A 12,625-nucleotide genomic window follows, 5' to 3' on the forward strand; every position below is an offset into this window, starting at 1 on the left:
TAAAAATATCAACGAATAACTTAGGACTATCTTCATAGCTTGAAATTGTATATGGAGGTTCAGTGTCAGTTTCCTTCATGTTCTGAAGTCTATCTGGCCTCTTCCTGGACTGATCTTTTGGACTTGTAGGAGGACAGGTTGCATACCTGCAACTGTCGTTCTTTGAGTGATCATATGTGAACTCTCACAAATGGGATTATCCTGCGCCTACACAGTGCATCTTTCAGAACCATCTAGAGCATTACAAAAGTGTTTTGGTGGTAGCCCTGCCTGGCTCCAGCAGCCCATAGAGGGGGTCTTTCCACTGAAACCATCAGTTCCATGGATGCTGATGCAACAATCCATAGGACAGATAGGACATGAAGAGGGGAGGATGAGTGGGGTTGTGCGAGTTTAAAGATGACCACTTGAAAAATTACAGTTACAGTTATAAAACCTGTCCTTATTCAGTTTCTGTGACTCACACAAATGGAGGACTAGCAAACTAGCAAAAAGCAATTGCAGCTTCATTTATATACTGCTTCATACCACCTAAGCAGTCTCTAAATGGTTTACAACTGTAAACTAATTGCCCCCAGAAGTTGTGTACTCATTTTAGTGGCCTCGGAAGGATGCAAGCCTGAGTTGAGCCTGAACCCCTGGCTGGTATTGAACTTGCAACCTTATGGTTTGTGAGTGAGTGGCTACAATACAGGCATTTAACCACTGTGCCACCAGGGCAGATGATAATAATAATAATAATAATAATAATAATAATAATAATAATAATATAGCCCGCATCTCCCCAAAGGATCGAGTCAGGTAACAATAATAAAATACCACAATAACACTGATTGAACATAAATCCCTAACCCCCAATTAAAAACTACAAAACATCATAAAATAAAGTCAAATTGCTAAAGTCAATCTAAAAGTAACCCTCATTAAAATGAGGCATTGTGGGATGAATAAAGCAATCACAGTTATGGGACAGCCCATTTATCAATCTGGGAATGCCCACCGGAAGAGAACCGTCTCAACAGCCTGATCTTCATCTCCCAGTTTACTAAGGGAGGGAATCAGCTTCTCCCAGAGCTGTAGGTATGTGCTCATGCAGGTCAGGTAGTTTGAAATCTTCTCATGAGAGCAGCAGATTAGTAGAACTTCCTACTCAATGAAACCAATTTCACTGAAACTCACTGAAACCAATTTCCTGTTGAGAGGAGTCTTCAAGATGCCCAGGATTGGCCTACATTCACGATGATAGAATTTGGCTTTGGATGTTAACCTAATCAAGCCACATCAGTCTTGAACACTATAAAGGGTTTCGATGTCGGTGGATGTGAAGGATATTGGGAGGGAGCTGTCCAGGATTTACAGATGACCCTCCACATCCACCTAGATTGAAACTCTTTATAGTGTTCAAGACTGATATGGCTTAATTAGGTCAGCATCCAAGCCAAATTCTTAAAGTATGGTACCATAGGTAACACAGGATGTACAGTAGATTCAGTAGATTTAGATACTCTGGTTATCAATTTGTATTTATGACTGCATGATGGAGAGATCTAGTGACTTCACCATTCTCATCATCTGGTTGAGGAAAGCTCTGCTATCATCCATAGGAGGGAGGAATTTAATGTCACCAATGAAATAAGGGGGGACTTCCTTGTCAGAACAATTATCAAATCCAAATTGGAGTCAGAGTAGCAGTAGCTGTGGTCAGATGTTATAAGACCTGAGATGCAGGAGGGACATCAGTCCATGTCAAAACAGCAGTAGCCTAAGGCTGGGCTGTCTTGGTGGACCGTCTTGGAATGCCCTGGACTGGTAAAGATCTAGAGAATGTAGGTCCTTGATGCACCTTGAAGGTATCTCCTGTAATATATGTCTGTGTGCTGAACAGACTGTCAGGCAGAGGAAAGGGCAGAGGACTGTTTTCTGCATCAATGCCAAGTGCGCTTATGGGCCCGATGGTACTGCAGGCAGGCCTTATTCTCATAGTGGTAAGCACAGTCTCACCAGTAAGATGAAGAGGTACTGTATCTGGAGTAAGAGAATTCAGTAGAAATTTACCTTGAATGCCTCCATGTGTGATGCCTGTGCAACTGATGGTCTCAGTACCAAGAATGTTGAAACTGATGGTGCCATCTGGAAAAGGTCCTGAAGCTTTAAGACGCATCAGACTCTGAATCTGATGAAGTTAACTGGGACTGAGAGCAATATGAATGTCAACACAATGGAGATGGTATGGTGGATAATGGTCTTGAAGCAACTGCACTTACAGTTGATGGGTGGACTGGAGAGGGCAAGACTATGGCTCTCAGGACTGGGAAAGTCTCTCTACAATCTCATCCTCAGAAACATTTTCCTCAGGAAGTTGATCCCCTCCAACAGGTGAATATTAAGAAGCTCTACTTCAGAGGTAGGTGGTTGCACTTGTGGAATAGTTCCAGAGGCCTCAACAACAGCACTGGTAGAATGATCAGGATTCTACTGTTCCTTTGAGACTGAGTAATGGCTACTGTCTTTTTCTTTGTAGTGCCTTTTTCTTCTTACATTTCTGACGTTGATTCATTGACTGCATTTTTACCTAAAGGTGAGTTGCCTGGTACAGGGGGATGTATACTTACCACCTTACTGTCCGAATTAGCCCATGCAACCTTTGACTGGGTGGAGATGGATTCCGCTAACAAACGTTTAGCTCCAGTGAGAGAAGAAGCTGGCAGTCGGAACCAAAGTGGACTTTGAAAGCCTTTCTTCAGCTTCAGTACTAATGGAAGCAGTCACGGAAGAAGATGGCATTTGAGGCATGAGGACACTCATACAGGAGTGCCTTCAAACGCAACTCCCTGTTTCATCTTATTTGAAGTGTAAAGACAGTACAGTGGATACGAGAGGCAACTACATGAGCTTTGTCCAGATAACCAAGGCACATTGTGTCCGTTCTGTCTCAGGATTTTAGCACCAGAAAAGACAAAATTTTTGAAGGATACCAGCAAGGAAAGAAACCCAAAGGGCAAGTGTGGCTTTGATAGGCAACACTAGGCAACTCGTACCTGAAGACCCTGTAACTCCTGGGTCTGAATTGGCTGAAGGCTGCCATGGTGTGATCAAAGAATGTGGTTCCTATTGATGTTGTTGCAGTAGTGGAAGAAAAGAAACTGGCAGTTTTGGCAGGACGGTACCTATATAGGGATGCTGAAGATAGGCGGAGATATGGCCAAAATGTTTATGTAATGCTCTAGAAGGTTCCGAAAGATGCACTGCGCAGGCACAGAATAACCCCATTTGTGAAAATCACACAGACCACAAAGATGAATATTCTTTCTTTTACAGGTTCTGTTTAGGACAGCCCCTTTGGACTTTCCACAGGCAGATTAAGGAACTCTTCTTCTAACAGGTGTACTTAGCTGTTTCCTGGTGATTTCTCTGTGTGAGTCATTTTGTTGCTTTTCGTTTTAAAATTATATTTTAAAAACAATTATTTTCAACTGCTTTGAAGTCATGGGTATACAGTAGCACAAAAGTTTTGAAATAAGCTTTTACATTAATTTCCTTAAGCCTCTTCACATACAAACACCCACCCACATAAAATCCCTTTAATACCTAGAAAAGATAATACTGTTCCTAATACTTTCTGCATAGATGTTATGTACCTCATATGTCACTACATTTGAGAAAATACTCTTGAACCATTTGCCCTTTTAAATACAAGCTCCAAATAGTGGTTTGATGTGTAGTTTCCTATGCCTGGGGGAGCTTTATTTATTTATTATTATCATGGCAGCAAACAAGTATGAAACAATACAATTTAAAACAATACAAAATATTAAAATACATAAATATAAAAGTTTAAAAACAATTAAACAATTTAAAGGATTAAAACAATATATTAAAATACAAACCATTAAAATTTGTATAGCCCAGCATCAAAAACCCAGACCTTCTCAGCTTAATAGGTCTGACTGCACAGGAATATCTTTTACTTGCCATCAGAAGGATAGTAAGGATGATGCCATCCTGGCCTCTCCAGGGAGGGAGTTCCAAAGCTTGGGAGCAGCCACTGAGAAGGCCCTCTCTCTTGTTCCCATCAAACGCAACTGAGAGGGTGGTGGGACAGAGAGAAGAGCCTCTCCAGATGATCTCAGATGGCTAGCCTGAAGAAGAGCCCTCCCTCCGGTCCATCTGCCTTGGTCCAGGCCTCAGAGGGAGAGAAGAATGCTGGACCTCATCCCCTGCCCCCTCACCATTCCCTTCTCCTTTTGTGTCATGTCTTTTAGATTGTAAGCCTAAGGGCAGGGTACTATCTATTATCCCCTCTGTTGTAAACCTGCTCTGATTCCCAGTGATTGGGCGGTATATAAATAAAACCTATTATAATTATCATCATCATCATCATCTTAGTACTCTGGTGGACTCGTACAGGGAAATATAGTCCTTCAAATAGTCTGGGCCCAAGCCGTATAGGGTTTTATAGGTCAAAACCAGCACTTTGAATTGTGCCCCAACACGGACTGGCAGCCAATTGAGCTGTTGCAACAAGAGAGTTGTATGTTCCCTGTAGCCAGCTCCAGTTAACAGCCTGGCTGCAGCTCTTTGGACCAACTGAAGTTTCTGAGCATTTTTCAAAGGCAGCCCTGAGAAGTCCAGTAGAACCAAAAGGGACACACTCCCCCTGTCTAGTTCCCTGTGTAGGTCATCCACCAAGGCGACCATTTATTTCTCATTATAAACCTTTGGTATTTTGTCCAAAGACTAGACTTCTTCAAAAACCATTTTTGTGAGACTCCATCCATCCTCCATCTTCACAATTATATGTCTCTGAGTGTGACGTGGTGGTTTGACTGTTGGAGTATGACTCTGGAGACCAGGATTCGATTCCCCACTTGACTCTGGAGACCAGGGTTCGATTCTCCATTCAGCCATGAAATCCACTGGGTGACTTTGGGCAAGTCATATGCTCCTGGCCTCAGGGGAAGGCAATGGCAAACCTCTGAACAAATCTTGCCAAGAAAACCCTATGATAGGTTCACTGAAGGCACACAACAACAACAACAACAACTCCTCATTCCACTCCTTTCCTAACAATTCATTAAGCTTGCTAAATCAACCTTAAAACATTAATAGCTCAATGGAAACTTGGTTCAATGGAGAGACTCTCACCTTGAAATCAAATGTATAATTGGTATAAGGCATTAGGCCATTCTCATAGGCACTCTTCAGTTTGAAACCATGAGTAATCCTTCCAATGGTAGTTCCATTTTTCCCATTACAGCTGAAGTTAGTAAGACTTTCATTGTATCTCAGTTCCTTAAAGTCTTTATGGTTTGTTTCCACTCCACCAGTGCTCAAATATTCAACCACACCTATAGTGAAAAGAATATAAAACACAGTAAACAACCTGACTATTAGTACTGCATCCCTTTTGGTAGCATGAATACTCCAAAAAGATTGTACAGTCCTTATAATTATTTTATTTTATTTCTACTGCACCCCCATGTGTATATACGGTCAGGGATTATTTATGGCATGATGACCTGAAAAACAACAGATTGTTAGACTAGTCTGTAAGCCTTGAATCAAGAAATCCAGATAACAGCTGCATTCATCATTTATCTGGTTAATTTAGATGTTCAAAACACTTCATATACACGAGTAACCTTGAACAAATATTTAAATTAGACCAGTATTATTATCCTCCTGTTAAAACATGCAACATCAACTGCAATTCTAAGAAAACAATGACAAGGTAAACTAGGGACTTCTTGATTAGCAATCATAAAAGTTTCTTAAATTTCATTATTCTACCTAATATTGCTACAGATCAGAGATTTTAATAATCATTTCTTCTATGCTGAATTTCCTATTTGTCATTTTCTTTCCATGCTGTTCTTCAAGGATACCACAGGAAATGCAACATACATAAGTTCAGCATACCCCACAAAAAATAAAAATAAATACATTTCTCTTTTTTTAAAATCCCATTAAAAGAGTATTGAATTAACATAAAATCATTAAATCAAATATGGCCACACTTACCAGAATCTGGCAGAGAATTCAGATCTGCACATAGTACAAGTGGAATGGTTGCATGTTCCCCTGAAACACCAGGCTTGAGAGTCCGTGAGGCTTTGTCAATTATGTTTTTAACTTCAGAAAGGAACATCATGGTTTGAACCAGCTTCACATCTGAATACTCTGGGTCCCAGTGCATGTGTGCATTTGCTACAAGGACTAGCTGTTTGTCCATTCCAGGATGTGACTTGACAGCTAAAATGGAAATCAAAAGAAACCTCAGATGTCAGAAGTGAAACTTCATTTCATGGGCTCCGTTAAGCAGAAAGAACTTTAAAAAGTAGTTCAGGCTGATAAATCTAGCAAGTCAGTTGTAATTAACTTGAATTTCATATATCCAGGATTCTTTGAACCAGCCAGCCATATTTATGGTTTAAAAAATAAAAGGGGGCTCTGTGCTCCCTCTGCTGGCTTTATTATATTATTGATATGGTGGCAAAGAGCTGCAGTAATTGACTTTAAGTAAGCGGAGTATCTCTAAATGGGGTGGTGGTGGTGATAATGATGCTTATATTTTCTTACATCCCATCTTTCTCCCAATTCCCAATATAGGAAGTTGCAGCAAATACAACTTTTAATATACAGAGTTAAAGTTTGTATTTAATGTCAGTGTTCTTCAGTTATTGCATTTTCCCCACAGAGCACTGAAGTCAAGTATATGTAAAAATTCTCTAATCTATGAGGACATTAGCCCTATTTAGCTATTAGTGCTGTAATGAACAGTTCAGGTAGAAAAGGACTGCACTTACTGTCTACTGTCTTACTCCCATGACAGCACAATTCAGGTAAGTTTCCCCATGGCTTAGTATTCCTATTCAACTGGAAAATCTTTTCTACTTGCAGACGTTTCTCACATGATTAAGAACCCTAAGACATCATGGTTCTGAATTGCACAGGGACCACCCACAAGTAGCCCCCACCATGAAAATTATTTCTCAACAGATAAAGAGGAGGAGGGAGCTGAAGGACTTCTGGGGCAAGGTTACATACTGGACACTTTTGAATTCGTGTTTTCCCTTTGTGTAAATAATCTCTGAGCAAGGTTATTGTTTACAGTAACAAATGACAGAAATATTTACGTAACTAATTAAGACAGACATAATTCAACATCACCAAGGACAGTTAGTCACCCATACTAAATTAAGCAGTGTCTTGACTGCAAAACTGTACATATACAAAAGCACTCAAAGCACAAAGAAAGATGAGAATCTTGGGGAACAAGGAAGCATAAGCATGAGGAAGACAGGAGAAAACAGTGAACTCTGAATAAATCCTTCTACAGCCTCAAGAACTCTCACTGTTTTCCAATGCTACTTCAAACCTGTTTAAATTGTCCTTAAAAGTTGGAGACATTAGAAAATATATTTGGTCTTTAAAAAAAATCACATGAGTGTCTGAAGGATTTGTGCCAAAATCATTTTCCACTTTTGGGTATAATGCCTGCGCAACATAAAGTATTGAAAAATCTGATGGGCACTGCCCAGTGATGTTTATTTTTCATTTTCAAATTTCATTTCAAGTTCTCAGAGTTATTTGCATTTTGCATGTCTTCTCCCATGTATCACTAAAGGCTCTCAATGTAGGTAGATAAAATATTTTTCTGTAGATCTGGAAGGTGAAAGTTAGAATGGTGCAGCATGTTAAGACAATTCTGATATGTGATGTATGGGTTGTTTCTCACTCCCACTGGCCATGTCTGTCTGCTTTAGCAGAGCCAAAACAAACAAGAATATAATTATTTAACCAAAAATTCACTTCACCACAGAACACAGACATCTTTAAAAGAAGAAGTGGTTAGCTACTACCTCTCTAAATAAAAACATTATGTCACTTTATAATCAGCCACTTTTACTCTCTTTTCTCCACTGTGGCCATGAAATCACAATGGAGTCCAGTCCAAAGCTGGACTGATAGTTACTTACATGATATTTCTATTAATTCCTTTCGTAGTTCTAATAACACAGCAACTCCAATGTTATCTTTTGTCATTACTCGGTTCAGCATTGCTTCAGATCCTTCTGAGTTTGCCATGGCCAGTTGATTAAACTCAACAGTGTGCTTTTGAACCAAGCTGAACCTTAAAACAATCAGAATACATATGACACTTCATTTTCCATTATTTTAAAATACGATTTACAAGGTTTAAGAACACAGTATCAAGATATCTGCATTTTAGAAATAAAAAATGCACATACGCATAGTTTCACTGCAGATATGTTAACCAAATGATAATATACCAAAATGTACACATAGCTACTATTTACCCACAATTTCTTTTTAAACATTTTGCATTAAAGTACTATAATACATAACTCAAAAGTGAAGAAAAATAGAAAGAGGAAACAGAAAAGGAAAAAATACAAAAAGACAGTTACATCATGATTAATTGATTATTAACTGAAGGTAGTGCATTTAAAATATTTTCCCTTTGAGATATATATTCCTGGTAGAATTTACAGAATTTTTGATCAGAGATGTAAAATTGTCACCATTTCACAGGGAGAACAGTCAATTGTAGAGATGTTAATAAATTCAGAAATGGATTGTCTGTGTTTACTTTTCATATGCACAAATTTGTAGAGATTTTGGGGCTGTACAGTCCGGACAAAAGGGCCAGGTTTGGGGTGGAGTGGGGGCGTGGCGACTGCACATCGCACCCCTACCCACCCCAAAAGTGGCGTCATGCCATCTGCCCAACCAGACAGTGTCATGACATTTCTTTGGTGCAGCATTTAGACACGCAGCACTGAAGAAACAGGGAAGAGCTGCGTAGCAGCAGTAAGGGCACCCTTTTTCTGGGCTAAAAAGAAGAAGTATTTTGTCACTTCTTTTGGCCTGGAAAAACACCAGATTGGGGCCACGGCGTGTGGTTGCTGCGGCCCCGATGCGGTGCTAAAAGGGATGGCGGCAGGCTGCTCCTTCAGGGACGTCTGTTTCACTCCTTTGTTCCTGTAAGAAACATACTGAACCCCAACTACAAACAGTCTCATATTTTGTAGCCCTACATACTAAATTATTGTAATGCCCCAAAAAGTGTTTTTTTTAAAAAAAAAATACATGCATGTATATTTTTGTATGTTCAAGTTTGACACACTTTATTGTAGTATTCAGTGACACAGCCATATTAGTCTGGAATATCAGTATGCAAAGGGATCATGTAGCACCTTTAAGGCTAACCATGCAAAAAAAAGTTGAAGCATAAGCTTTTGTTGACTTGGTGCACTTTCTCAGATACATGGAGTGAACTGTTGCCCAGAATGGACATTTATATCAGTCCATATGTATAACCATAGAAATGGAAAACTTCTGGATGAAATTGAGTTTTGACTATGGTCACTGAGGGATTAAGATTGGAAAGAGAAACAGCTGAAATACAATATAGCCACAAACTCCAATCCATCATCATTGGGTTGAACAGAGACAATGACTTCCCGGCGCAGTACACATATTATAAGACTGGTTAATACCTCAGTCTCACAAAGCCCCTCTTGGTCTGTTTATCCTATCTCTTTTCTGGTTCCCAGAGAAACCTCTATCCATCTTTCATCATTCACTCACCCTGGCCTTAGGTAACATCTTTCCACCTGCCTTTGTTCCTTCATGCAACTGAAGAAATAGACCAAGTCTACGAAAGTTTATGCTAAAACCTCTTTCATACAGTTAGTCTCAAAGGTGATACAAGACCTCGTTAGTGAAGTATATTAATGTTCCCTTCTAACACCAGATAGGGAGGGGGTTGGTTTTAACTTGCATAAGGCCTTCTAGTACTTTCAAAGCCAAAGTGAGATTTAAACATGGGACTTTAGGGCTCATGGCTTTAGTCAGTGCATGCCACAAATACCTCTCTGTGCCATGTTGTATTTTGCCATTAGAGCAATGCTATCTTAATATTGATAATAATAGCACTTAATATTAAGATGACTTCACATGAATTACTTAGTTGCATTCCTTACAAGCCTAAAAATTAAATCAGTATTACTATCCTCATCTTAGATGGGAGATTGAGGGTGGGAGATGAGAGGGGCTTGCTAGCAAATTCATGGTAGCGAGATTAGAGCAGGGGCTTCATGATTCATAGCTTAGTCTTGAGTTGTACAAGTTCTCTTAAGATTAAACTTCTACAGATCCTATACAGTGTATGTATCTATTAATCTTTCATCCATGGATTCAACCATCTATGGCTTGAAAATATTTTTAAAAAATATGAATGCCAATAAGCAAATCTTGATGTTGCGATTTTATATAAGGAAACCATTTTACTATGCCGTTGTACTTAATGGGACTTGAGCCCCCACGGGTTTTAGTATCCATGGAGGGTCCTGGAACCATCCCCAGTGGTGGTGGCTGATTTCATTACATTTTCAGTATAAATGTTATCCACCCAAAAAATTAACATACAAATCTTTAATCAAAATTCAAAAATCCAAAATATCCACACATTTCTATCAATAGCATTCCCTATTTGCCATCTATCTCTAAACCCACCCAAAAGCACCAAATTGTTATGAGAATACAAAGCACATAAGATTCTTCTGTTTCAGCAGCGAGCAAAGTTACTACCCAAATCACCCAGTCTGAATAGCCAAAATATTACTTATTACTCAAGTAACTTAACCAATCCTTTTAGAATTAAAAATTTATAAACAAGTGACTGACAAGACTATGGGAACTTGTCCACTTTTCTTGTGGAAACATAAAAAACCAAAAAGCTGATGTTGCCATGCAACTTAGTTCACTGTAGCAAGAGAACAAAATACAAATTATTGCTTACTTTTCTGTCTTGAAAAATATTGCACAGCCATCAACATGCTTTCTTTCTTGTTCAGACATTGTCCTAGCTCTAGATTTGGGACTAAAGAATCCATTGTACCCACGTTCTTTCAATTCTGCTAGGAAAAAACTGTAGTACTGCTCAGTCTCAACCTCCTAAGAAAGAAAGAAAGAAAGAAAGAAAGAAAGAAAGAAAGAATACAAAGAATATGAAATTAAATCAAGATGATGGTGTTCCAAATACATTTTTAAAGCAAGTCTTTAAATTTGATGCTTTGAAGTACAATAACATCCACAAACAGAAGAGACAGAAACAGAATTATAAGGACGTGAGGTCAAAGTTTAGAATATCATGGGTTGAAACCTTTAAAAAGTGTGTGCAAAGGGACTGGTGTTAGTTGCCTAACCATCCTTACTATCTCTCCTAGCAGTCCTAAAAGATTTTTTGTGGAGTTAGGGGGTTAAGTAAACATTCCAAATCTTTGCTATTTTCTGCTAGTAGTATGGTGTCTTACATTATTGTTAATTCTTCAATGTTCACACCTCCTTCCTCTGCTTTATGTATATATTCAGTATATAAGTTAAACATACAGAGTGACAAAATGCAGCTTTGCCTGACCCCTTTGCAAATTGGAAACCATTCAGTTTCTCCATATTCTCTCCCAACAATAGTCTCTTGTCCTGAGTACAGGTTACACATCAGGACAATCAACACTGTTAAAGCTATATGGGTGTGTAACCAACTTGATGTGAAGCCATCTCTACAGTCTCAGCCAAAAGACCACCAAGAACTCATGTAGCTGTTCTGAGCTTTCTAAAGGAGAATGTGGTGCAATATACCAGACATCACACTAAATTTCTGTGAAATGGTTTAACCCATCACACAAATACAGAGTGATATCAGATGTGCACACAGCTGCAGATGATTGAAGGAGTGAGCCTTGTCATACTAAATGTTTATTGCTAAACTGTTAGGGCAGTTCCTGAAACTCCATCTATATATGACTTGTACAAAGTGATAGATCTGTTCCAGTTAGGCAGCTGAACCAACTAACAGAAATAGTCTAAAACTTCAAAAGATAGAAAATACCAGACACAAACATGGAATAAGTACTCAAGCAAAATCCAAAAGTAGAAATGAAATATAACATTAGAACTCAGATATTTATAGACTAACAGCAGAATTCACACAAGATCATACTGAATGGCAGCCGGTCACTAAACCATTTTCATAAAACTACTAAACTTCATGACTCAAATTATCAATGAGCCCAGCAATCTATAATTGCACCCTCAGAATTGCAACAATTCCACATTTCCTCAAAGCTAATAATGTGTAGCTTTTCAGGATCCAAAAGGTTCATTGAAAATAAAAATCTAATAATGCAAAGGAAGTAAGGGTTCCATAAGAAGCATTCTTCAAAGTATAGTGAATCCAGGAAGTAGAAAACTTATCTACTAACCTGGACACCCCGATACACAACTGTTTCAAAGAAAATGGGAGAACCAGTGAACACTGCAAACATACAAAATACCCAGTATTTTTACTGTCAGTTTTGTTGGAAAAGCGCCTCTCAAAAGGTCGTTAGGTAACACACACCAGAAGACACAAGTTATATTAATTCACTGATGAGAACTGTGCCCATAACACTACAAAAAAAACATGATTAGAATGTTAACTGTTTGTTTTTAGGAAGAACAGAAGGGAGAAAAAGACAACTGAAGAAGAACAAGGACACAAAGGGAGGAAAGGATAGTGAAACCTGTAAAGAGATTTGACCCATTACAATTGCAATTT

General features: G+C 38.8%; 1 protein-coding gene across 2 annotated transcripts in view; it reads right to left on the reverse strand.

The window, feature by feature from the left end:
* CNOT6 (CCR4-NOT transcription complex subunit 6) overlaps positions 1 to 12,625 on the reverse strand; it is a 61,012-nt gene that overhangs the window by 4,260 nt on the left and 44,127 nt on the right. For both annotated transcript variants that reach the window (XM_089529194.1, XM_089529203.1), the window contains 4 exons: positions 10,829 to 10,983; positions 7,980 to 8,134; positions 6,022 to 6,252; positions 5,146 to 5,348 (listed from right to left, as the gene is read on the reverse strand). In XM_089529194.1, coding sequence (XP_089385320.1) covers positions 5,146 to 5,348; positions 6,022 to 6,252; positions 7,980 to 8,134; positions 10,829 to 10,983 — 744 coding nt within the window. The remainder of the gene's footprint in view (positions 1 to 5,145; positions 5,349 to 6,021; positions 6,253 to 7,979; positions 8,135 to 10,828; positions 10,984 to 12,625) is intronic.

Source organism: Sceloporus occidentalis, unplaced genomic scaffold (assembly GCF_023333645.1).
Source record: "Sceloporus occidentalis isolate IW3139 unplaced genomic scaffold, rSceOcc1.0.p SCAF_1, whole genome shotgun sequence".
In the NCBI taxonomy this organism is placed as follows: domain Eukaryota; kingdom Metazoa; phylum Chordata; class Lepidosauria; order Squamata; family Phrynosomatidae; genus Sceloporus; species Sceloporus occidentalis.